Below are 27,999 nucleotides of genomic sequence, written 5' to 3'. Positions count from 1 at the left end.
CGCATTGCTCACTACCGCCGCGCGTCACAGAGCTGCAGCACATCCGCACGCCTCCAGAAACCGGAATATATCGCCTGTGGACAGAGACGGCTGCTGAGTCCGAAGTGAAATTTCTGAGAGAAAAGAAATTGACAGAAGCCAGAGTGAGAGAAGTTTCAGCGGCGTGAAGACACTAATACTTGGTGTTTTTAGTTTCCAGTCCCGTAAAGCCCGTTTTTAACCAGCGACTACGGCTGGTTCCTCACCCGAAACTCAACCAAACACTCCAACTCCTGTTTTGACCGCACTGACGGATAATAGCGCCCTTTGGATTATTATTATCTCTGAGGTGAGAGGCTTTTATCTCAGTTTAACGTCAGTAATTCTGTAGTTTATGTGTTTGCAGCAGTAATGTTTGGCTACGTGTGGCGGAAATGAAGGTTTACCTGGAGCCCAGGTAAGTCGGGAAGCGGGAGGGGCCTAATGTTGTAGTGTTGGCTGCTGACAGTCGCTCACGGAGGTTGAATATAGCACACTTGTTACTTAATGTGACTGTTTTGTTATTCTCAAGGTTTATTGTGTCAAATCTAACCTGTAGTTGATATTGTGATAAAGGCTGCGTCGTTTATTATTAAATATTCATGCAGCTATTTTAACAAACATGGTGCTAAAGTGAATACTCATGTGTTGAGCTGCTATTTTCACCGACAGCCCCTTATTCTGTAGGAATGTATATTTACTGGGCCATAAATAAGCTTTTCCTGTACTTTTATTATGTAAAATATCAGCGTTGCTTCTCTTTTATAGTGTTGGCGCCTCACGCTGCCAAGTCTCTTGTTATTTTTTTTGATGTGGACTGAGGTTTCGTATTGCGTAACTAATTCTCGCACACACTCTTTACATCCTGACAAGACACTGAGGATTTTAAAGGAGCTCATTTAGACCTGCCCCCAGTGGACCCTATAAACTGGGGTCTCCTGCTTGAATTGACGTGAGCTACAGTCAAGTCAGTGCAGTGATGATGGAGCAGTGAGATAATCAGCCCTGTAAACATCATGTAGGCCTACACCGGTTTGGAACATTTCCACAACCAAGATGATGAAGTAAATATGGAGGCATGCTGAAGAACGAGTTTGAACAGTAGGCCTTATGTCACGTCTTTGTTTGCAGACATGTTGAGCAGGAGTACTTGGAAAAACTCTCCTTTATTGGGTATTATTTGCATATTGACCTGCTTTTCCCAGTATAGTTTCTGGTAACTGGGTGTGTTTGAAACACCTGATCCATCTGTTTTGTGAGTGAGAGGACATTAAGGAAACAATCTTCAAGAGCGGAGAAGAGGATGTTATATTTCTGTCAGGTTCGGTTCTCTGGTTCATGTGCTTTTGTTCTCCCTTTCCCTCTGTTGGACTTGGTAGGGAATAGTGGGTGACTCAGTGTGGTGTGGGTGACCTGTTCAGTTTCACAGAGCTGAGCACAGTGACCGTGTGCTGGAAAGCAGCATGCCTTTGAGCAGGAAGCCCTCACAGGAAACGAGTACTGCATTGTTGCCCGAAGGCTTAAACCGTGTTTGCAGTCCTTAGGGATTTTTACTGTGAAGTTCCAGTGTTGTCTTAGGGCTTTTAGCACGCATGGATATGTTTTATTGCTTCTTCTCCTGCGTGCAGTGGTTTATTGTTGTAAAGTTGTGTATGTTTCCAGGCTTTGCCTAATTAAGATAAACACACTGACAAGAGAATTGGGAAAAGCCAATGTGCTAAATTATATCAGGGTAAAACATTATGTCAACAGTGCAGAGGAAATGTTTGCCCTGATGTCAGACACTTAGTTCATCACTTTCTTAAAAAAAAAAAAAAAAACAACAGATAATGTGGAAGTACATGTGTGAGTGAGACCCTGTCGGCCGTGATGAGACATCTCTGTAAAATGTGCTTTCATTCCTAGATTTAACACATGAGTCAGACTTCTTAGAAGTTTGCATGACTGCACCCAAAATAGAGAGGATTTTTCACCCCAGAGTAACTCCAGACATGGAAAATGTCAGTAATTGTCGACTTGTTAACTGTCAGTCTGTCCCTCTGGTTGATTTTCAGTTCACTGGTGGTCAAGGTGCATCTTTAACAGAAGTATTGCAGCCCTTAAAACTAAATGTAATAACCACCGACACATGTAGATGTTAATAATGGATCCCAAATAAAGAAACAGCTGCTCAGATAATTTATTTTACATAAAGTTTGTGAAATAAATTATAAATGTGTTTCTTTGTTTCTGTAGCAACAGCCTCCTTTCATTGTAAATACCGTTTAATTATGTTGTCAGGGTTTGTTTCCTCACCACAAAAATACGTTTGTGTGGCTGCATTTCTTTCCTTTTTACCAGTAACATAGCTCTAGAGCTTTTTGATCTCAAAGTTAAATTGAATTGTAATATTTCTAAAAAAAGATGCACAACTAAGGGAAAGAAGGCTGTGACTAAAAAAGACTGTAAATTAACTTAAAAGTCATAGAGAGGCTGGAAGTTGACCCATGGTGCATGTGTTTAGTTGTGTGAAGGAACTATGATGTTTTAGGAAGTGAAAGCTAAACACAGGCCTCTTCGACTGCTTCTTCTCTGTGCATTCCCATGTCTATTATCAGCTCTTACACACATTGAGTTAACATGACTTAATTTAGCAGATTGAGGCTTTTAGCATCACCTTATTAAGGAGCTCAATTCAATATTGTTGATGACTCTATCAATCATCGGATTACTAATACAGAAATTATGGCATCAGACTCCCCGTGCCATCACACCAAATACGTCCACATCTCCCTGATTCCCACGTTTTGTCAAAGCTGCTGCTGCACAGCACACTGTTTCTCTGATTACTCCTAGGTGCTAGCTGGAGCATTTTTCTTGTAATACGAGTCAATGTTGGACTTTGCTTGACAAGTCTGAGTGAACCTTCGTTTACAGAGGAAGACTGGACTTCCTGCACCGGTGTCCTGGAAGAAAAAGTGAAGTTTTCTTCTTTTGTTTGGCTTTTGCAGTGAGAGTGATTTGGTCTCTTTGTTTAGTACATGTCATTATTTGCAGTGCAACAGTAGGTAGGTTTGAAGCAGGTAATTTATGTATTATTAAATTTATAGGGTTGTAATTTAAATGTCACTTAATGACACTTTGCAGTGTGTTCCTTCTGGTATTTGACCTTTTTCAGATATTTCTGGTGGTGTTTTAAGTGCTGTGCATAGATTTTGTATATTTTTCTTAAATGAGCATTACTTTTTTGCCCTGGTCTTGACCTCATTTCCCTACAGGGATAAATAATTTCAGCTTACCTCATAAATTAAAATTCCCTTCACAACATAGCTGAACTGAAACATCACCAGTATTGAGTTTATTAAAGCCAGATAATGTGAAGGGAACTTCAGAGCAGGTTTCTTGTTTTGTGAGATATGCCTGCAGAAAGCACTGTCATTATGAGCTCATTTTGGTTGCTTTTTGAGATGAAGAAAAAAAAAATCACCATGAAGAAATTTATTTCAACTTTCAAACTTGAAATGGAAGGTTTTCTGCAGCCCCCGCGGCTCACATTAGGCGGCGACCTAAAACAATACTGTGACAAGTGCTAATTTTCTTTACCTTGGTTTATGAATAAAGCAGATATTTTCTATATAGCTGCATGAATTTTAATATGAATACCTGAGATCTGTTGATAATATTTGAGTCTCTTGCATCAGTGTATATGTATCACTTTCATGTGAATCCCTGCTCATAGGTTAGGCACAGCATGTGCCACTTTAATCTCTTTGGACCAATAAGCATAACTTTTTTTAATATATTGCCAATACCCTCAATAATGATTTCCTTGTGTTTGGGGGAAAAAAATGCTTATGCAACCAATCATAACCTTGTAAGATTGTATCACCCAATTATGGTCAGGAAGTGCCACTTTCACTCCCACTAAAACATAGTTTAACATAAGAGAGGTTGGCAGTTTTTCAATGGTCTGCCATAATGCAATAAAATTTCCAGCACAAGAAAGGCTGAGCCGTATTTCCATATTTACATTGCTGTTGTCAGCAGTGTCACCAGACAGAACATCCCATGGCTTCATTCTTCATACCATCAAACTGATGTTGAATAAATCAGACATGAGGATGTGTGCTGTTGTTTTTTGTTTCTTTATTAAATTGGTAAAGCAGAGATGGTAATGGATGAGAGAGCGACAGAAGGATACATAGAACATAACATAATATCATTATTTGAACATAATAATGATAGATTAAAGGAATGCATTCAGGCTGCTCGCTTGTAATCAGTTTCCCCTTTATTAAATAAATGTAAGTAATAATATTGATTTGTCATTTCATCTTGGTGCCACCATGTCAGTGCAGGTGGGCAATACTAGTGTAGGTGGAGTGTACAGTTTTCCACTTGCCTCTCCAGCCCTGAACCTAATCTGAAAACAGCCCCTCTTAGGCAACTCTGAGCTTAAGTGATTGCCTTGGAATGCAGTTGCTATGGAGGCCAGTTGCAAAGTATAGAGGCAGAGACATAAGCATGTTTGGATGAACCTTGTTACGATCAGCCTAAATGCAACATGTAAATGCTGAACCTCAGATTGCACCGCTGACCTGCTCTAAACTTATATTGCGACATCATCATATTTTTGTGGATTCCTGAAATACCGGAATGGCAATGCCGTCCAGCTGGTTTTGGCTGAAATTGTGGTTCTGGAGACTATTACAAAACCGAAGTTTCATTGTGTGTGCAAAGTAGGGCAACAATTTTAGTCCACACTCTGAATAACAAAATGTTTGAGGTTTATTCTTTGAGGGTTTTTTTTTTTTCTTTAGGTGTGAGGGCCTAGAAGAAGATGAATCACTGTGTATCACACAAGAGACTATTGCTCAGCGTTGCTTCTTTGTAATTAGTTTTTTTGGTTCTGGACGTACTTCTGCTTTGCTTTGACTTCAGTTTTCCATAAAGTCACAGGACAAACATTGTCATAATTTAGAATGACATAAAGAAATATTCCTTCCCAGTAAACATACCTGAACCTACTGACTGTGACTGTATCTACCTCATGGGACGTTTGCTAATGTAATAACCTGGACACAACTTCCACTGCCTCACTCAGCAGAAACCTATTCGTCCATCAGTCCTCTAAAAGTGGTCTGTGATCACAGCTTTTCACTGCAGATTCCCTGCAGATTTTATTGGCGTTACTGTGTTGTCGATGCTGCATGGATGGCAGGTTTCATATACTGGATTGCATCCTCATGTCGTCTGTGGAATATCTGATGTTATAAATAGGTCAGACCAGTTTTGAGAATGCCAGACAAACAGGTACAATAGAAAAGTGAAGCAGCATTCCTACATGGAACAACGGCTTCAGTTAAAGCTCCTCACTAAAATCATCTCAAAACAGCAGTGTGACCAATCTCAATCCCTTTCTGGAGGTGATGAACATAAATTATAAGTTTGGGGGGAAAAAAAATAAATCGGTAATGAAGTAAAAGATTGTAACACAACAGAGTAATAAATGTATTAAGAACTGAAGACTGTAGTAGTGAGAGCAGGTTGATTTCTCCAGAGCAAATGTAATTTGAACTGAATAAAGTCAAGCTGCACATAGTAGGCCTTTACTGGTGTTTGTGCTATTTTTCTTACTCGTTGTCCTAATTATCAGTTATACAAAATTGATATGAGCTGATAGTCAACATGTTTATGCATATTCTAAAATGCTCTTTTTTAATTCCTGTCTTCTTGGGAACTTGGAATAAATGTTTCTGGATGTTGCAGTACATTAGAGCCAACTTTGACACACCTCCACCTCCAGTTCAAAGGCTGTTTGTAAAAGTTAATGTATAATCTGTGTTGACATGTCTAAAAAGTCCAGTTTGAAATCTAACCTAGAATTGGGCATAGAAAAGCAGCTGTGGTCCCATACGGACTGTACAGTTTATTTCTCTGTTATAAAATTCATTATCACTCTAATACAAAAGTGTCCAGTGAAAATTGCACTTTAACATAATAGAAAAGCTGAAATGCTTAGTGGAAGCATCAGCTGATAATCATCTAACATGTCAACTCATTCTGTCTCTCTAACACAGGCCAGCCGTGGATAAAACTTTACTATGGGTGAACCTCTCAGGACGCTGGACTGCTGCTGAATGTCTTCAGTCGCATCACCGCTGTGGGAAAACGTGCACGTAGCGGTCCACCATCTGTTTCTTACAGGATGGTGGAGACGTGTTCCTGTGTAGTTAATATGCATCTGGTCAGAAGTATTGGACCACTCATCACTAAAGACTTCCCAAAGCAAAGACTTGGATTCTGATTTTTTTCTTTTTTTTGATTTTGAACTTTTTTTTAACAGAAACACTTCTAAGTATCAGAGAAAATAAAAGGACCTTCTGCATGAGCTGTAGAAATGGACTAGAAGCCCATGTTTAGCAGGGCAACTGCTGCAGCTTGTGGAATAACTTAGCCCCAGACTCCTTTGGAAGTCACTCCTTCAGGGGCCGAGGGATCTGATCCCATCACCACCCTGCCCTGTCACCCGACCATCCCACTTGTCTAAAGGTAGACTCCAATATCCAATGGCATGGGCCAAGTTCTTCAGGAAGCCGGGGGGCAATCTGGGGAAATCGTACCAGCCGGGCAGCATGCTGTCTCTGGCCCCAACCAAAGGACTGCTGAATGAGCCGGGCCAGAACAGCTGCTTCCTCAATAGTGCTGTGCAGGTAGGTTTGTGCAGTTTGTGTTAAAATTGAGTCAAATCTTTGTCAGAACAGCAAAAAATTAATTTTCATTTCAAGCTTCACAAAACTAGTGTTCCTTCTTCCAGGGCCTGTATTTGTCTCACCATATTAAAATATGACATTTGTGTTAGAAACTCCAAAGCTTCCCGGTGATTTATTAACGTACTTAGAGTTGTTTGTGACTGGTGGGATACGAGCTGGTGAGTTGGTTCATTATTGCTGTCAGCCGCAGAGTGAGGTCACTCTTGGATCCTGTGACTCAGAGGGTGAGACGACCGATGAGCTGGTTGAACATGATCATACCTTCGGCCTTGTTTCTATGAGAGAGCTGTACCTCGTGTCTTTTCCTTGTAGATGTAGTCTTAATGTCAACATGCCAAGTAAGACAATAGATACCTCCCGCTAAGAAAACACCTCTAAACTTGAATTTAACATTATTTCACAAAGCAACTTGTTTGAAAATTATAAACCTGGGAGCTTCTCATTTATTGTTTCATTATTTTGAGTCTGCAAGAAAATGCTCAAATACAAAGTTGACTGTTTACCACTTCCTGTTTCTCCTTTGTATTGTAGGTACTATGGCACCTGGACATCTTCAGACGCAGCTTGCGGCAGCTACCTGGACACTTCTGTTTAGGAGAGTCCTGCATTTTTTGTGCACTAAAGGTAGAGTCCAGTCAAAAGTATATTTATTACAGAGAAGTGACTGTATAGTTCTCTTTTTCTGGATGTGATAACCTGTTGGTCGTCATATTCATGCTGCATATTGAGCAGTGAGGGTGGCACAAATGCTTTTAATAAACAGCCATGTCCTGTCGCCCCTGTTCAAAAAGTTCTTGTTCTCCTCTTCAGGGCATTTTCTCCCAGTTCCAGCAGAGTCGGGAGCGAGCCCTGCCCTCCGACAACCTGCGTCATGCCTTGGCAGAGACCTTTAAGGACGAGCAGCGCTTCCAGCTGGGCTTCATGGATGATGCCGCAGAGTGCTTTGTAAGTTCCTGTGGCAACCCGGCTCTCCTGAGGCAGTGAGACTAGTGTAGGGAGTGGGGTGTGTGCATGTTTGTGTGTTACCCTGCCACACAGTTTGGGTAATGCACTGCAACAAACTGTTTGGCGAGGTCACTGAAAGAGCTTCTGTCCCTCCCTTCCCCTCCCATCATCTCCTGCCACATTGCCGCTAAATATCATCGTGACGGGTTATATAAGCTCCGAGTTGTGTTTGAACATCTCTGTTTTTGCTACCAAGTTGTGTCGCATAATTTCTGTGCTTTTTAAAAGTCAGTTTGATGTGTCCTTCATGATTTTTGTGTATCGGTTCCAGTTTTTCTTTCTCTTTTTTTTTGCAACACAAAGTGTTGTTTGGCCAGAACTTGTTTTTCTCTACACTATAATTTTCATGTTCTTTTGTTTGACTCCAGAAGTCAAATGTAAAACAGGTCCTGGGATTTTTATCATATTGTTTTAATCATGTTTTGTTTTGTCAGTCAAGTGTAATTAGTTTATTTTCCTTTTACAATGTTGATATGGCCCAACAGCACAGATGTATCCTGATTTCATCCCACTTACATTCTTTACTACCCACTTTGAATTTCCAGTTATACAGCAAAGGACAGAGAAAGGACTGCACATGTGTGAGTTTGGAGTTATAGAGTGAAAAAACATGAATTCACTTTGTCAAAGCAGAAATTACTCCCAAATCTTCCATATAATGATGTTAGATGAAGAGAACAACTGTGGTACAATGTGTTTTTCCTGTCGCTGCAAACACTCAACGGTCAACTTTTGCATCAAAACTGAAGCTTGTGTGCCAAAGCTGCTGTCCTTTAAAGACAGTATTATTACTTTATTCCACATGGATCTTTGCCCTTGAGCACTGACCATGTAGTACTTCTGCAGTATGTGTGCTGGTGGAGTTGGCCAGTGTCAGATTAACAGGCTGTGAAGTTGTGCCTGTAGCCTTTGCAGATCTACCTCACAGCCTTAATATTTTATAAAGTCACAAGCACTCCATGGAAACAGGAGGAGGCTAAAATGAAGTATAGCGTGCTGTTTAGTTGGGTTCCTTTATCCTGTCAGGTTTCCCATATCACTCCTAAAATTAGTGTGTAATGATATGTCCTTTGCGCTTGCTCAAAATATTGGATTAAAAATCCAGATTAGTTTGTGGTGTCTGTACAAATTAGAAATATTTGCTATAAAAAAACCCTGTTCTGTCACAGGAGAACATACTGGAAAGGATCCACCTGCACATTGTGCCTGAGGAGACAGATGCCTGTACTGCACAGTCCTGCATCACGCATCAGAAATTTGCTATGTCACTTTATGAGCAGGTTAGTAAACAGTTGGAAAGAATTATTCAACATTCAGTTTTTTTATTTTTTTATTTCACTTTACTAATTTCAGTTTTTCTTTTTTGTGCTTTTGAACACACACCAGCCAGTGTTATGATTAACAACACACAGGTTGCTACATGAATCTGTTTCTACTGTCTGACACAGTAGAAATCCAATCCATCATGTTTTGGTACTGGGTGGCCCCGGTGGAATAAGTAGGGTGTTTCTGGTCAGATTCCACAGTGCTGCAGCTGCAGCAGCAGTTTCAGATAGATCACAGATGGTGTACACATAAATTCCAGCACAACACACATACATCACCCTGCCCTGCGGCTGCGATGCCCATCACCGACTGTCCCTGTCCCAAACCAGTTCTATCTCTGAATCAAACAGATAATACGTCTTTGGACTAAATCCCTTAGGGGCACAGTCAGTGGATTTTGTTCTACATCGACTTCACGGCAAAATGTTATTGCCAATCCAGCAAATATTATCAAGGCCTAAATGAGGATTGGCTAAGTAAGAGGGAGATTGGTAACTTCAGAATTAAATTGAATACCTGATGATAATGGCAGTAATCGAAGATGTTGGGGACAGTTTATAACATAAGGAAAGCAGCAGGACAGGCTCATCATAATTCATGCACAGATTATACAAATTAAATAGTGTGTTTTTTGACTATTTCTGATCTCACTCTTTTAGACAATGACATGCTGACTTGATAATTAGTCCTTGGCAGTAGCTGTGCATGCTGAAACCACCCGTGTGTGTGTGTGTTTTCTGGTAACTTTGTCTTGTGTTTGTCACTGACTCTCTCCCATCTGCAGTCTGTATGCCGTAGCTGTGGGGCATCCTCCGACCCACTGCCGTTTACAGAGCTGGTGCATTATGTCTCCACCACTGCACTCTGGTAAGCGACAGGGAATATGAAACTTCCTTTGGCTTCCCATTGTCATCTGTCTCACGCTACATTGTTTTTGCTTCTCATGTGTCTTTCAACACATTTGTCACACAGACAGTAGTTTTTCTCTTTGTGTACCTTCATCCTGCTTGCCCGTCTCAATTCAGCTTGAACTTTGTTAAACTTCGTTTCCTTATCTGCCTCTCACTCTGCGTCTCTTTTTCACTTAGTCAACAAATGCTTCAGCGCAGAGATGAGTCATTTGGGGAACTGTTACAAGCAGCACGTACGCTAGGAGACCTTCGTAACTGTCCAGTAAGTGGCTTTTTCAGACTGTTTTGAATACTACAGTGTATTGGTAAAAGAAAATGTGCTGGCTACAGTTTTCCCCATTAGATGGTTGTTGTTTTTTTTGGATGTGCAGTTTTATGGCAGTCTTCTGCAACTCTGCTAAATCTCAAGATCGGTTCGGTTTTTTGGTCAAAATGTAATAATGACTAGCCAGTTCTGTAGTCCAGATGATAACTGGGTGGAGTTGCTTTTGGGATTTAATAAAGAGTCATTTTCTGCATCTTTGTTCTTTCTTTTCCAGAGCAACTGTGGGCAGAGAATCAGGATCCGACAAGTACTCATGAACTCCCCAGAAATAGTTACCATAGGCTTTGTCTGGGACTCTGACCAGTCAGACCTCACTGAAGATGTTATCCGCTCACTAGGGCCTCATCTCAGTCTCTCTGCGGTGAGTATAATTTAAGTGTTGTATTTTGTAATGTGTGGGATTCTAATAGAGACATTTTTTGCAATTCACAGAAAAGAAAAACATTTTTTTCCGACTGGATTCAGACTGTCAATATTGTTTTGGGAAGGGTCAGTTTACAGAGCTGCCATTTAGTATTATTCTGTTACACTGTCAGTTTATTTTGCTGCAAACGAACATATGTGGGAAATGAAGTGGGGATTTATTTCTCTGTAAGTCAGAGTTGTTGCATAAGCAGTCAACGCCCAGTGCCCAGTTGGTCTTTGCCACTGATCAGAAAGCCCCTGCTGGCCTTGGTCAGCTTGTCGAAAAGCCCCTCCCCTCATCTTGTGTTTTGCAGAGTGTGTGTGTGTGTGCATGCCTGTCTAAAGGAAAATGTGGGCTAAATAGATTGAAACAGGGGAAAATGTCGCGCGACTGCTTTACTGATAATATTTGAATGCACACACGTGAGCACGATGTTTCTTCTGTTCTCAGTACAATCCATCTGTAGGGTGCTTGAAGTATTATTATGAAATTCATGTGCAAAAATGGCACATGCCGTGTTCCTCTGTATCCTGTTCATATCAGTCCTCTTGTGTTGGGTGAGGTTCACAGTCAGTGTAGGTCAGATCAGGACATGCTCATGCCCTCAACACGTTATATAATTTCTTTATTGAAGTATTCAAGCTGTTTATTTGACAGTACCCTCATGCTTTTTTCCAAAGCTCACCATCAGAAGAATTTGTCAGAAACCCCCACCCTCCCCCTGCCCACTAGGGTGTCACAAAGGCCTTGATTCATCAGGGAGTGGTTCATGTGACTTTAATGTGTTAAAGGGAGCCCTCCACCCCCTTCATTAGCTCTGCAATCTATTGTTTGAGAGAGTGAGAGAGAACATGCTGTGCAGGAAAAATAAGTCACCGTTTCACTACTGCTTTCTCCATTCGTCTCCTGAATGCTGTTTTTACCTTGTTATTCCTACTAATCATCAAATCAGTGCCAGTTCCTCAGGAGAAACTGATTCAACCTGCTTTCAGCATCAACCTGCCTGCTCACTTACTGCAGCTGCCTAACTGTAATGTGTATTCATATATATATATGTGTGTGTGTGTGTTTGTGTTGACACAGCTTTTCTACAGGGTGACAGATGAGCGTGCCAAAAATGGAGAGCTGCTTCTCGTGGGGATGATCTGCTACTCCAGCCGCCACTACTGTGCCTTTGCCTTCCACACCAAGTCCTCCAAATGGGTCTTCTTTGATGATGCAACAGTAAAAGAGGTGAGAAACTATGCAGTAGTATGTAGTACGTGTGCAACATGAATTTTATAGAGCGACGGAGTCAATTAAAGACCAGGGTGAGCCAGGCTTCATCTGGTTTTATGTTGCATCGTGTAACAGAAACTTTTTGTTACGTTTCCAGACAATAGATAAATGGTTTTCTAAATGTTTATAGTTTGGGACTTAGGTTATTAGTGTACAGAACCAAAGTTTACGATTTGTAAGACTCTCTTCATAAAAGGAGTTGATAAAACAAGGTTTGTTTTAGAAGCAGCAGTAAAGACTAGTTCAGTCTCTGTTCGGCATCACCTTTTTATTGCCAAAGAAGGGCCACATCGATAGCCCTTCATGAGCCTGTGGGTTGGTGAGCTTTTATGGCACTAATGGCTCAGCCCCAAGCCCCATTTGTACTGCTTTTCCCCAACTCTGTCATCAAAAAGTGCTGCAAACGTTACTGCAGAACCTCCACAAGAATACTGAGCATGCAAATGTGTGTCTGTGCTTTGCAGGCTAGATGCTGTGTCTATGTGTGCGTATATAGTAAATACAATATTAGTCCCTTTTTCCCTCAGTATTGGATTCATTCCTGTGGCGTGCAAATGCATGCTCACATCCTCCCAGTTTCTTCAGGGGCTATGGTGCAGCAGCTGGCTGACTCTCTCAATCCATCAGCACCTTGTGCTCTGTGTGCAGGCCACCCTTCCTGAGATGAAGGCGCCACAGTACTCAGTGCCTGCACTGGGTCGAAACTTGCCAGCATTACGTATGCCATTATATACAACACGACCATTGAGAATTTGAATCTGAACGGCTGGCAGGTTCTTTTTTTTTTCTTTAAATTGGCTGTACGACTTAAAAACCCTGACATAGACATCACAGGTATGTTATTCTAAATGAATTCATCAGTGCCAAACGACAGCAGTAGGAAGGCTTCAGCTGTTTAGCTAAATAGATCCAAGGTTGTGCTGTAGATATACATTTAGTCTATGTCAGTGCAATGTTTGGATGCAAAGAAATGTACAGACTCATGGTACCCTGACAGTTTGTTGTCTTAAGAACACATATTGCTGTACAAGAGCCTGCTCTGCACTAAGCTTTTTGTTTATAGCAGTCTTAGCAGTAGTATAGTAGTACATTCCTTCATCCAGTCTTTGTCACTGTTTTTTTATCAATCTCTACAAGATGTTTTTCTTTTATCCTTCCTATGTGTTTTTGCATTTTTTACATCGTCTTCCTATCTCTATATCAACCAAGTCCTCCCTCCTCTTCCCCCGTAATTTGCTTAATTAAGGAGCACATGAGCATCTGTTAGCCTGCAGTCTGCCTGTATGGTGCCTTGGTGGTGAGACACGATTTCCTTTACACAGCTTAGCTAATGTGATTGTGCGATTTGGCCCGAGTCTGTTATATTCCCTCTCAAATTACACCATGCACATTAAAGGTGAGGTTTTGATTTAAAGTTGCCAGTGAAATCTGTAAAACCTGTCAGATTTTATGTTAGGCTAAGACGGACCTGGGCTGGGCATTAGCGGAGCGTGTGCAGTTTGCAGTAAGTTAAGATGCTTAACATCACAGTTAAGTTAAAATTAAAGTCTCCTTGTAAAATGAAAACGGGTAGAGTCACAGGAAAGCAAATCTTGGCTGCTTTTTAAAATTGAAGTGAACCACAGTCTCATAATTTGCACAGTCAGCATATTTATGATCCGCTGGAACATGAAAGGGATATCCAACATTTTAAACCCTCTCTAATATTTTGAAATGCATTGATTCCCACAAAAGCATGTAGGCAACACACAAACGAATGCTGTAAATCTCTTTTTCTGTCTGTTTCAGTATTGTCACACAGAAAGGTACACAATTCTTGTAATTCTGCCGTACATGTGCACTGACTGAGTTTTTTTTTTAACTTATGCTGTAGATCGGCTCCAGATGGAAAGATGTAGTCAGCAAATGTATCAAAGGTCACTTCCAGCCTCTCCTCCTGTTTTACTCCAACCCGGATGGGAGTGCTATCACCACAGATGATGGCTCAAGACAAAACATCAGCCAGACCCAAAACAAGACCCCTGCCAATGGTGAAGTGCAAGGTATGATATGTCCCATCAGGGCTGATTTAAAATCAGTTGTGGCTGTGTATCAATATGAGGTTTTGTTTTAGTGCCTTTTTCTAGAAATGACAACATCAAATATCTTTTGAGATGTTGTTATTTTGGTTATTAGTGTTGTTTGGTTTTCTTTGCATTCACTAAACATGATCCCATCCCAAGTTAGCTCATTATAATACCATATAAAAAACACCGATTGATATGAAGGGTGGTGTGCAGGTCCTAAGTCCAAGGAGTCTCAAGTTTGAGTTGCATGTTGAGCTGGTGACTTTAAGTGTGTCCCAGCTGGAGTTAAGTGTTTGACTTAAAACAGATGTAATCTCATAAAAATTAAAGACATCATGGTTTATTTCAGATGAGCTTTTAGTCCCTTAGCACACAATTAACTTTACATTGATATGTGCTTCATTTACAAATCATTTAAAATGGAAATTCAGCAAACCAAAACACGCAGTAATGAAAATTTGTTGATTACAACAGTTGAAGCTCTTTGCTGTTGGGATTACATATCCCTGGATTTGTTTGGTTGGGGTGGGTTTTTTTTTTTTTTTTTTTTTATCCCCTCCAAAGATCCTCCTCCAACTCTCCATGTTGGCTGTGCCCCAGGTCCAGGCTGTCCATCAGAGCTGACAGGGCACTGGACCAAACTGGATCATCCATCAAAAACTAAGCGCTGATTTAGTCATTTAAATTGAGCTTCAGAGTTTCAGGTCTAGTGTGTAGCCTACATTTGTTCATATCAAGTTGTTTGTTGAGAAAGTCCTGAGTTCATGGACTGAACTGGAAAACGAAAAATGTTTGTGTCTGATGTTTTCTCCTCTACAGGCCTGGACTCTTCCGCGGCAGCCCACAAGAAACTGGAACTCACCAGGGAGAATCTGAACGCTCTGTTGAGCCAGAACTCTTTCACACAAAAGACCCCTTCGGCCTTCAGCAGGAGCAGTGCTCAGACCAGCGGCGGTCGGGGACCAGGTAAGGGAAAAAATACAGAAGCAATAGAAATGAGTTAGATTTATAACTAAAGATGCAAAGTTTCCATATTCTATTGTTTTGTTTACATTACAGATAGTTTCTTTATTTTCCAACATTATGAACAAACACCAGTTTAAACAAAACTTTTGGTTTTGGATATGTAATACGTACTAGTTTTCCAGCATCCGAGAAAACATCCAAGCAGATAGATGAGTCATATTGTGTTGCAGGTTTCAGACTGATTTATTTATAATTGTGTTTGTTCGTGATGACAAGCACAGATCTACATAGCAATTAGGGAAGAAGATAATTAAATATTTCTCTGTGAAGCTAAATCTGGCTTTATTAGTAATACAGAAGAGATTAAGGGCCTTGTTAAGGAGACAGTTGGTAATGCTTTATTTAAGTATGAGTAGGAGAAAGGTGTATAAGGAAATTACCTTCACTGAAAATATGATAAAATAAAACTAGTGACATCACTTTTGATCGATCAATATTTTATAAGTCCTACTGTCATATTGTTCCAGTCTTCCAGCAGCTGCTGTGAAAGTTCTTGGGATTTGTGTCACTGTTTCATTTGAGAATTTGCTAGAGAAGCTGTGGTGTAGAGAGGAAAAGTTAGTCAGTACTGTGCCTTTCGTTGCTCACAGCTGTCAAACACCACAGTCAAATTTGAAGTCAAATTATTAAGCTCTGATTTATTATGTGCGAATGAAGAGAACATGGAGTCCCCAAAACTTAGCTTCAAATAACCCCTTTTATTTTTTTATGTCATGTTCTCTTCACAGTGATTCCTGTTGAAATCTCAGGCAGCTAACAGAACTGCAGTATGATCATGTTTTCCAGTGCCAAGACTAATCATTGCATGTCAAAGTGAATATCTGCCGGAGACGGGGAGAAGTCTCTGCATGGCCATGTTTTCACCCCACTGCTTTTCCCCTCATGTAGCAGAAAATGTATCGTATACATCAGCGAAATGCTGTGCTGTGCATTTGGCCTCCAGCTACACACAACAACTACTCTGTGTCCAGGGGTGCTGCGGACAAAGACGTGGATGGAAAAGGATATTATGGCAATTGACATCTATATGTACACTGAGGGAAAAAATACTTTAAATGTTGCCTGGAGCAGTGGAAATCCTCACCTGATTCAGCAGTTGCATTAGTGCCATATTTGCTACATGCCCCTTGTCCCTCCTCGGGGGAATTTTCTGATGGTAATATCTAATTGTTTTTGTATGTTTTTTTTTTTTTTTAGTGAAAATTAGCACCAGTGATCCCAGGAGTCGCATCAGGGAACTTTCAAGAGAAGTTGCCCAGAGAGCAGGAGAGATACGAGGGATGCATCCATTTAGAAAAGAGCCTGATCGGAGTGGTCAGCGGAGGCCTGAGTCACGCAGCAGAGGTTGGTCGCAGACATATAATATATAGATCCATAAATATGGACTGGACATATAAACATACACATGAGAATTACCAGGCTTTATGATGCAAAAGGCTTTCACTTCCTCAGCACTTACGTAACTCTCGGATCGGGACCAATGTGTCAGAAAGGGGATTAAGCACTGACGTCTGTTGGAGTCTGCATTTATCCCACTCTCATATTCAGAGCCTGATTCCCCTCTGTGTGGTCTACATGGACCTTTACAGTCAAACATAAACTAGCCAGATCCAACCAAACAATGATAAATAATGTGTTATTTATTTAAATGGTAACCTAAACTTCAAAAATTCATGTTACTGCTTTTTTTTCCCTCATGTCTCCTCATCCACGTAGTTGAGTTTGTGTGTTGTTTCTAATCAGTACACTGATTGGTTGGCTCCTTTAACACTCCTTCAGTGCATCACTGCCTTCATTTAAGTATGAGTGAGGGGATTATGGAGCACAATTGCAACACAATCCCAAATCCAGCAAGTCAACAACAGTAGCCAGTGTTAGCAACAAGCGTATGTCCCATTATGATTGAATGCAATAGGCTAAAAGAGGATAGCTGCTTTGGTATGAAGAATGATGAATTCACCACAGTATGATCATGCCCTGGCAAAGAAGTCTTTTCCAGAATAAAAAAAGCTTAAGAAATTTTGCAGAATATACTGGACTGAAGGATAACGTTACGGTTTCTCCAAAATGATTCACTGCTCTGTGTACTGTTGACAACATTGAGCCAGCAGCAGAAAGTCTTTACAACACAGTGGCATCATATATATGTGCTTAAACACTGACAGCAATGCTTGAAGTAATTTAACTCTGGTGCACAGTCAGCAAAATCAAAGCAATAAGATTCCCATCCTGTGGGCTTGTTTCCCAGGGCTGATAGTTTAGTGTGATACTAAATTCCCTTTTTGTACCTTTGAACATTTCTGCAGATCACTTTTGTCATTTAAATGATGACTTCAGTACAAAGCACTGTCAGCTATTGGTTATAAGAATGCATTGGACTCACACAATGGACGTTGCACTTTCATTTAGAAAAATAATACATTTTTCCCCTCTCTAATACACTAATATACTTTTGTTTACGTTTGTCTTGGGATTGTCAGACTTTTTCCTCCCTATCTTTTATCTGTTTTGTGAGTTGTAAATACCTTACACAGATTGTTAGTTCTGCATAAAGGGGCTGATTAAGGAGTGTGAACGCACCTGTAGTTGCACAAGGGAACCAGTTCCAGGAAGGATGTCCTGCCATATATTTTGAGAATGGCTATTATGACTTGAAGTGTCCTTAAAATAGCAGATACACATCTGTACCCAACCATCATGTGTGGACACGCTACTTGTTCATTTGCGAAACACACCCATATGTGCCTATACACACAAATACACACAACACAATAGTGCCAACCTTTCATCATCAGCGGTATGAGCCTGTATGTGTGAGTTGGCAACACTCTGTGTACACACCATGCAAGAAAATCTGCTCCTGATGGTCATAGTTGACAACTCCCTGCCATCTGCAGACAGAAATCTTATCATCATGTTGTCCCCTTTCTTTCTGTCCAACCTGCTGGGTTCTTTAGTACAGCTTTGCGTCTTGTTATCCAGGTGTTAAAGTCAGTCTTTGGTCTTGGCAGTGTTACCCACAACATAATCTTTTGACAACAAGTGAACCAGGAAAGACATAAAAATGCAGTGAACAATCAGTTTTGTAGAAAATTTTTTTGTTTTTTCTCAAAAGCCACCTGAATGAGTTTTGTATTGCTCCTCAGTTTTTGGGTTTGTTGATTACAAAGCAAAAATGTCCACATTTTCAAACTGTTCTGAAATCAATGACAACGTTTCTTTTAAGGATTTACTTTGCTGTTCATGTTCTCATAATCTCATAGAAACTTATCTTACCTAAACTCAGATCCAGGTCAGGACAGGACCTATTCCCGCTCCGTGTCCCCTCCAGAGAATCGCTTCAGACAAAACCTGGAGACTCGACTGTACAGCAGTCAAGGAAAAGGTCCCATTCGGACTGAGCGGACACCACAACTTGGAGGTCGATCCTCTAATGAACCCCTTCAGTCTCAGACCAGGGTCCAAGTGCTACCCAGTGTACCCAGTGTCGGCAGTGGCCATCACAACCAGAAACTAGACCAGTTTTCTAATGGATATGACACCGACAGCAGCCAGGACTCCCGAGAGCACCCTGGCGGTGGACGGAATAGCCGTATCAGACCCACCCGCCTGTGGAAGCCTGTGCGGGAGGCACTAAATGTGGACAGTGTTTTAAGTGGCATTGGTGATGGGAAGTTGGTAAGTCAAGAGGAGAGGCAGCAGAGACAACATAGCCCCGGAAGAAGACCCAACAGTCAGTCACCCTCCCGTGACCGAGACAGAGAGTTTACGCGGGCAGGCCGGGAAGAACGTAAACCCAACAGCCTAATGACCATCTATGAGGACGAGCAGAGGCATGAAACCAGTGGCAGCCGGAGCTCGTTGGACTCAGATGGCCGGGGCGGCCACAGTGATAAAGACAGGTCAAAGGGCACAGCGCCTCTGAAAATGCGCAGTGACAACTGGAAGATCCAGAGAACTGAGTCTGGATATGAAAGTAGTGACAGACTAAGCAATGGCTCAGCAAATCTTGACTCACCTGTGGTAGAGAACTTTTCTTCAAAGGACCTGCGGCCCATACCTGAGCTGCATTCAAACAGGTGAGGTGGATCATTACACCAAATTATGAAACACAAATAGCTACGTCACAGTCTCTGCTGTTTGGTGCTGCTTTCATCTCATGCCCTACTCATTTAGGGAATGCAGCCTCAAAAGTGCTTTTTTTAAATTATTAAACATTACAAACAAACTCTAAGAATAGCAGGATCTGTTTAGCATAAATGCTCACGATGCAGGTATGCCAACCTTTTTATGCTGGGCTGCTATTTGTTGGCTTTGTATTACAGGCCTTGTTTGGACATAATGATCCCAACTGGCTGACAACCCCTGTACTCAAAGGGGAGAGCCAGCACATAGCTGACCTCCAAAACTGCTAGTGCATAATTCAAGGCAATCTCTTGAGAGTATATTGGTAACGTGTTCCTTTAATTATTAATCCTTCAGCATATGATGCTCTGTGACTGGGTTAAAGCCCGAAGTCACAGAATGTAAAAAGCATAATTAGATTTTGATAATATGCTATGACTTTAATACTTTGTACTTAAAAAAAGGGAACAAACAAAACAAAACATTGTGAATCGTGAAGAAAATATAAGTTAATTTATATTAAGGTGAGGTCATGAGGCTTTAGTTCACCTTTTTTGCTCAGTCTGTTTCTATCTTACTTTCTTTAACTGGTTGGTAAAAGGTAATGCACAGGAAGATCTTGTGTCCACCATGCATGAATAATTTAATTTCTTTTGTATTTTAGGGATCACTTCCCTCAGAAAGGAAAAGATAATTTGAAGGCTGACATATTGCACACTACATTGTCCACTGGTGAGTAAAACAGTCTCACTTTTTCTGACTTTATTGTACCAATGTCTGGTTCAGAGTGAGGCAGCATGTTCTTGTACAGATTTGCTAAATTTAAATTTTTGTGCTTTTATTTATGGAGATTTAAAATATTTAACCATTATTTCCAAGCTTTGACACATATTCACACAAAGGAAGATGCATCGTTATTTATTATTTGTTATTTGTGGTGGGAAAGGGTCAGTCTTTTACAAAGACTTGGCCCTGACATTAAAGAAGTTTCCTCCGCCCACAGGACTTCCGTGTGTTGTAATGGTCTGAAATATTATGATACTACTCAGCAGTTTCCTTGATTTATTGTTCCATCGGTGGTGTTAAGGTCACAGCCCGATTGAAGGGATACTATGGAAATAAGTGTGCTGTGGTTCCTCACTGACGGGACTTGACCTTTTGTTCCTGAGTGAAGTTGGTTATGCAGCATGCAGAGGAATGTACATGGGTTCAAAGGAAACGTAAACCCGACTACTTCAGAATACTTTTTATATGCGATAAAAGAATTTAAAAAGAACCCAGGGACCTAAATAAGAGGCGAAGATGGGTGAGCTTATAGGGGCCACCCAGCTGTGTCACAAGGTGGTTCAAACATGTAGCTGTAAGCAGCTGCTATAGCTGCTTTGGGTGTAGTTTGGTCTGAGCTATAGTTTCAGAGAAGTCTGAGCAGATTCCAGGACTTCATTAAAGTCTACCACCCGGTGGGGAAAGTTATGAGGAGCAGACTTGACATTTTGACCACCGGCATTCATTGAAACGATGGTTTGTTGCATCAAAGACGGGACCTAAAGTTTAGATGAGGGCACTTTGACACCTAAATGTTCAGATCTTGTGATTCAGACTCCTCCTGTATCAACATGGAAATGGTTTGACAACAACCTCTCTATAATGGTGTGAGAGGTCACAGCTGTAAGTCCATACACGACCTGTTATCTAGACACCCTTTTCTTAGTGTTGCCTTCCTGCTTCCAGTGGCTATTGTAGACCTCATTTAGAATCCATAGCAACACACACAAGATACTATTATGGCTGTGTTTGCACACTATATTACATAAACAGAAGAGCTGTGTAATTAACTTTGCTCTCTTTCCCAGCTCATTATTGTTACGGGAAAAAATATTCTGCTCAGAGTTACTTTCATGCTCATTCCTGTCTGAATTAATGGTTCTTCAATTCAGGTAAAGCAATTGATAGAATTGGTGAATCGGGTCCTTTGTCCAGTTCAGTGGATTTATTATCCGTTGTATTTGTTTGCATAAATCTTCATCTGCTGTGCATATGTGCCCATGAGTTAGTGTGTTAATTGCTGTTATGCTGCTCGGCTTAGTCAGTCTATTGATGCAACTTAACAAGGCAGTGGCTGATGTGGCAATCAATGTGCTAATACCACGAGATGAGCACACATAGTATATTGAGGCATTTGGATTAATGTTCCTATGCCAGTGTCATATTGCACATAAACAAAGGCTATTTGTTGTGGCCACTGGCAGATAAAATTCTTAATATCCCCCCCCCCCTCCCCCCACACACACACACATTCAGTAGTTCAGGTCCTCAAAAGTTGAACTGCAGATATGCACACAAGTCTGACTGATGTTTGATTGATGAAGAATATGAAGTACCCTAGACAGCACAATGCTGAGAACTACAAATCTCAACAGCCTTAGAACTGGTGTGTGTGTGGAGCTTTTTTTTTTTTTTTTTTTTTTTTTGCATCAACAAAACTTCAAAGAGCTGTCAGGCAATTTTGCATGTACAACTTCACAAAACCTAGTTAGGATTTGTTTTCAAGGTTTTTATGGAGGCACATTTTCTGTTCCCTGTGGGAGTTTCACACTCTGACAGTTGGTATCACTGAAATAATGTAAAATCGCATCTGTGTTTCACCCAGTTAAACTGTTTACTGGATAACTGCAGCAGAAAAACAGGTGCCTTTCACCTTTGTGCTGGAATGGGATCAGAGGGGTCTGAGTAATTTACAACAGGAGAGTATCGGTGTTTGAAAGCTGGGGGGAAATATATATATATATATATATATGTACATACAACACAGAGAACAAATCCTAAATAAATTTGCACCTGAAAACAAGTGAACTTTTGTAAGTTGCAGTCTTGCAACAGAACAGCCTGGCTCTTTTAATATCCAGCTGCTTTCTTCTTCAGCCTTTCCCCTGGCAACAGTGCACCATAGAGAGGTGGAGATTATTTTAGAAGAAAGCAATGTAAAACTGCATCACGTTTTGTTTTTGAGAATGATATTATTACAGTTGCTTGCCAACACTGCAGATCAGCAGCATCAAATTGTGAATTGCTACATAGACTTAGCGGCTTAAAAATGCAATAGTGTTGTGGAGGGGATCTGGAGTCTGGAGTCTGACCCCAGCGTAATTGCATGCCAGCACAAAGGATTTAGCCACTAATGCTTTGGGAGAGCACAGGAAAAAAAAAAAAAAAAAGAGGGTATGCTGACACATCACAGATGGACTGCAGCCACTCACTCTTTTCCTTGCCGTGTTAGTCAGCCATTGTCTGTCTCAGTCCTTGTAAATCACACCTGCCCTGCTAACTTGGCTCAGCTCCCACCCAGAGACCTGATTTAAATATGCTTGTGTTGATCTAATAGGTAAAATCAGCCATTATGCCCATATTTTGCAAAAATAAAAATAATAATATCACATTTGAATTGACCCTTTAGGTTTACTCTCTTTCCATTAGTTTGTGGTCCAACTTTTCCATCAGCTTGAGTCTATTCAGGCCACTTATTGTTTCATTATTACTGTTCGCTCTAAGCTAAGAGGGCCTGACTATGAACCCAAATTCCCTTTGAGGGGCCACGTTCTTCTTTGGCTGGATCAGACAGTGAGAGTGGTACACAGGGGGCCTGAGGGCTCTCTGCCAGACTAGCAGCTTTGATACTTCCTCTCCCATCACCAGGCCTCACCGCGACCCCTGTTAGGTAACATGTTGCTAGAGAGATACAGAAAAAAATATTTTAGCACAAATGGAAGCCTATGACAGATGTTACCTAGCTCTTAATTTGTGACCATCTGGTAGTGATCGCTGTGAGTTTACAAATTAGTGGCGTGTGATATCAATTGCTCATGAGCAACGCCTCAGTCCTATCGGGCATTTTTTCCAAAATCGCTAAAAACTCGATGCAAAGGATGTTCTAACAGGTTTTATCAAGATCCCAGAGAACTGAGCAAATCAGTCCTGTTCTTAAATCTGAAATCAGTTTCCCACACAACAGAAAGTGCTTTTAAAGTGCTGCTACTAGTTTATAATCACTCACTGATAAGGGCCCACAATAGATTCCTGATCTCCTTGAAGTGATTGTATTTTTTTTTTTTTGTCTGTTTTTATCTATTTGATTTTAATGTTTTGTCTTTGAATGTATTCTGATGTTCACTTAATATTTATTTATTTAATAATGCTTATTTAATATTGTTATTGCTTTTCTTTGCATATGTACAGCACTTTGAATTGCCTGTTTCCCATTTGCCATATAGATAAATCTGCCTTGCCTTTCATTATTGTGTAGGTGAACAAGGAAGAAAATCCCCAGATCTCAACGATGCAGTCATCCTCTCCACTCAGCACATACGAAGGTAAAACACAGTTTAAAATTGTAAATAAAAATTCTCAGTTGATTTTGACAAAGGGCAGTTGAGATAGTGACTTGGGTTTTTCATTGTTAACAGGAGGAGAGCTTTCCGATACACTCCTGGGATCTTGGAGAACAGTAGTTTGGACAGTGAACAAGATGAAAATGTGAATGGCAGCCCTGTGAGCCCAGTGCCTCCTTACCTGGCAAAGACCAGCAGTTCTGAGTGCAACAGCTCTGGTTATCTTGCTGGACCCTTCTCTGAACCAGACGAAACCAGCACAACTGCCCGCATAGACCATTTTTTGCACAACTGTCACCCCCCTTTATTCCCCAAGACCATTGGCGGCATTCACGCTGACCCATCCGGTGCCCACTTTGAACGGCCAGAGGTGCCAACACAGTCAAGCTCCCGCAATGAACCCAGAAATGGCTCGTCCACCCTCTCACACACTACCCTCCGTCGGTGGATTGAGACCCCTGCTGAGCACAGGTTTTCATCAGATACCAGTTCCAAGTCGGGATCGTCAGACCAGGAGAGGAACGATCTGTCGGCCAGTGAGAGCGACGAGAGGTTTCCCAGCCCAAAACCCATACAAGATGATGGTACAGACTCCCCTTCTCTGACAGATAAGGTTCTTCCCACCACTTACTTTTCCGTGGACAACTGTATGACAGACACTTATCGGGCCAAATACCATAAGAGACCTGCTTTGTACATGAGAGCTGAAGACCATACGTCATCAGGAGAGAGTGATGTTGAAGGGAAGGGGCTCTTTTTGCCAGATGTTCAGCCACAAGAGCCTTCCAAAAGTCGAACTGAGTCAGGTATCCAACAGTACTCTATACTAGTTTTAATACTATACATAGTATTTGTGTGAATGTTTGCATTCAGTGTTTGGCTTTTGTTTTGCAGGGTTTTCTACTACCAAGACAACTGCAAAGTGGAATCCAGTGACTACAAAAGGACTTGACGAGCATGGTTTTCTGTGATTTTAGCAAAAGCATCAACAGACCTTGAATGATTCAGTGACTGGACGCCCAGAGGAATTGTTACCCACGATGACTGCTGCATAGTTAGAGACCTTCGAACTGGGATGCGTAATGTTTATGAACTTGTCTGAACAGAAAGTTGGTCATGAAACTGGATGCCAAAGAGATTTTAAAAAGAATGGCGGGTGTCCTTCATAGCTGTATGGCTGCTTTGCTATGAATGATTAAAAGCTTTGAATGAATATCGAATTTGCACAGTAGATAACCAATAGAAAGGTACAGAAAGCAAAAAATGCCTAAAATATGTTACTGTTGATTATGTTTGGACTTCTGTAGCTCAAAGGAAAAGGCTTTAGTAAATGAAGAATGTGTCACAAAAGAGATTAAGAGATTACATGAAGAAATAACCACTTTGCTGCATTTCTGCTTTCTCACACGATGCTTTTGTTTAACTACTCCCATTTCAGTGTTATGAGGTGTCTGTCCCAATTCTCTGTTTTTTGACATTATCTGTCAGTGGATTTTAAAGAACACATATTGGGTTCCAGTAATATTCAGACTTTTTTTTTTTTTTTTTACATACTGGGTGCTCAAAACCTAAAACTTAAAAATGGATCCTAAGGATCTGTGTTCATATGAAGCTCAAGGACACACACAGCGTGTTATGGTGGGACAGGTTACAGTTTGGGTTCCTGTTGGTACATAGCATTTAATAACCTTGGCAGATAACCAGCACATTTTTTTTAGAGTAGGTGTAATATACAAAAATGATTCTGAACGCCTGTTTGAGTGTGCTGTACTTATAAGGTGATGGGTGAATGTTAAACTGCTTTCTTAGAAAAGTATTTGACAAGAGGCATGTCCCTATGCCATCACAATCACACCTGCACACATCCCATCATCCTTAAATATTTTCTGTGCTTTTTATTTGCACTGTAATTTTTTGACTATTTCTATTTTAGCACTCTTACAGTTATAACCTTTGATTTTTGTCATTAGCAAAATGAGTTTCCTGTTTTCAGGCTCTTATTTCTTAAAATAGCTCCTGTTAGGACCAAGCCTGCAGTGGTAGGACATGGACATTTAAAACATTAAACAGGGCTTGATTTTTTTCTTTGGGGGGGGGGGGGTTTAATAAAAATACTGTATATTTAAGATTTTTGTTTTTTCCCCAAATCTTTTATATATGCAGCAGAATCTAATGCACAGTGCCTTTTGTATTTGTATGTGAATATGAAACTAATTTGGATTTGTACAATTCTTTGATTTTAAAGAATTTTTGTAACATTTAATTATATTTTTATTTGTTACAGTTATTGAATAAACATTTATTTAAATATATTTGTGTGACAATCTATATTATATTTAAGAGAAATGTCCAAAAGTATAGCAATTGCAAATGCAATATGCAAAGACTGATAGATTCAGGAAGTCTTTTGTGTCCACGGCCTTGAGACACTATAATTCCACAATATAAACAATAACGTATGAACACGCATACACACACACACACACACCCACAAACCCCCCAAAATAAATATTACTTTATTAATTACTATGAATTAATATAATTTAAATAATTTTAAATTAGAATAACTGCTGTAACAATTAAATTTCCCCTTGGGGATTAATAAACTGCTCTTCTTCTTCTTCAATGCTGATGATGGATTATTCACATCAGGAAATATGTCCTATTATCAAATTCTGAAATTATTTGGAAAAGTGGTGTTTGATTGCCATCTGCTGGCATGTATGCAGAATGCACATTGGAAAAACTGCTATCCAACTGAAAATCTCCAGTTCTCATACTAAATATAGGCAAGGCAAGTTTATTTATATAGCACAATTCATACACAGAGTAATTCAAAGTGCTTTACAGAAATAAAAGACAAGTTAAAAGTAATATGCAAAAATCAAAACATGAAACAGCAACTAGTAAAAAATGAACTTGAAATAAAATTAAAGAAGACTGAGTGCAGATAAAATACTTTAGATAAAACACTTTCAGTTGTCATGTGCTGAGCTAAAAAGAAAAGTTTTTAGCTTGGACCTAAACATTGCCAGAGATGAGGCCTGTCTAACATCATCAGGAAGACTATTCCAGATTTTAGCTGCATAAAAGTGAAAAGCTGCTTCTCCATGTTTAGTCCTGACTCTGGGCACGAGCAGAAGGCCTGTCCCTGATGTTCCCAGAGTCCGAGATGGTTCATATGGCATCAACATGTCAGAGATGTGCTGTGGTGTTGAGCCATGAAGAGACTTATACACAAGCAAGTCTATTCTCTGAGCGACAGGAAGCCAGTCCAGAGATCTAAGAACAGGAGTAATGTGGTTCTACGTCCTGGTTCTAGTCAGGACCCGAGCAGCAGTGTTCTGAATGTACTGCAGCTGCCTTACAGCTGGTTTTATGAGCCCCGTGAGCAGGCTGTTACAGTGATCTAACCTGCTGGAGATAAATGCATGGATGAGTCTTTCCAAGTCTGGTTTAGACCTGATCCCGTGGATTCTGGCAATGTTTTTGAGATGGTAAAATGCTGACGATGTTATTGACTTAATGTGGCTGATAGATTCAAGTTATTAAATATATTTATTTGGAGAAAAAACTTGGAACACAAGAGGCTTATTTGAAATCCAGAATAAAAGCCTTAATTTCTGTTCTTGTCTATGACTCACCTTTTGGCAACTTCATTGTATTTTACTTGCCATTTTTTTATGTTATTCCCTTGTTTATGTGAGTCTTCTACTTGTTTTCTTAATGAATTATACATAAAACACATTGACATGTTATTATGTATGAAAAGTGCCAAAGGTTGCTTTGCTTAAACAGTTCGAGATACGGTACAATTTAGTGATTTTCTGGCACCACTGGAGACCAAAACTTTTGCTTCTCGATAATAAAACATAATTGTTCACCTGAATGCAAGTTTTTTTTTTGTTACAACCGAAGGACTTGAATTTTTAATAAGCATTAACAATCAATATTGTATATCCATCTATGCATCCGTTCTCTATACCACAATTCAGGTTGTGTTGGGCTGGTGCCAACCACATGCACAAGGGGCAGGATACACCCTGGGCAGATTTAATATTGTATCTTTATGAATTTCATGTAAGATAATGTCCAGCAATCATATAAAGCTTATAATTAATGGAAAACTAGCTTGTGCCCTCTTCATCCTCGCATATGAACAGAAGAGAAATTATGCTGTCAAAGACAATCTCAGATTAAATGAACAGATTAAAAAAAGATCAGTCATAATGAAAAGATAACGTGACTGTGAGCAGACTTTATAGATAAACCATCTAATAAAAACATCAGTTTACTTAAACAAGTCTTGGCTGGTTTACCACCTTAGATTCAACATACTTATACCTGTTTATGCTCATAGGCAATTGAATTATACT

At 40.3% G+C, this 27,999-nt stretch overlaps 1 protein-coding gene across 1 annotated transcript; it reads left to right on the top strand.

Moving 5' to 3' along the window:
• Position 1: 1 nt before the first annotated feature.
• On the top strand, positions 2-25,747 carry usp53a (ubiquitin specific peptidase 53a). The gene is made up of 17 exons (XM_026299119.2): positions 2-328; positions 6,078-6,710; positions 7,302-7,394; positions 7,581-7,715; positions 8,945-9,055; positions 9,886-9,968; positions 10,190-10,274; positions 10,552-10,698; positions 11,827-11,976; positions 13,895-14,063; positions 14,907-15,053; positions 16,311-16,457; positions 18,400-19,192; positions 19,903-19,970; positions 23,539-23,605; positions 23,699-24,429; positions 24,518-25,747. The coding sequence occupies exons 2-17, from the start codon at positions 6,567-6,569 to the stop codon at positions 24,592-24,594; spliced, it is 3,147 nt and encodes a 1,048-aa protein (XP_026154904.1). The 5' UTR covers positions 2-328; positions 6,078-6,566; the 3' UTR covers positions 24,595-25,747.
• The last annotated feature ends 2,252 nt before the right edge of the window (positions 25,748-27,999 follow it).

Source organism: Mastacembelus armatus, chromosome 18, assembly GCF_900324485.2.
Source record: "Mastacembelus armatus chromosome 18, fMasArm1.2, whole genome shotgun sequence".
In the NCBI taxonomy this organism is placed as follows: Eukaryota; Metazoa; Chordata; class Actinopteri; order Synbranchiformes; family Mastacembelidae; genus Mastacembelus; species Mastacembelus armatus.
This window is presented reverse-complemented; position numbering and strand designations above follow the sequence as displayed.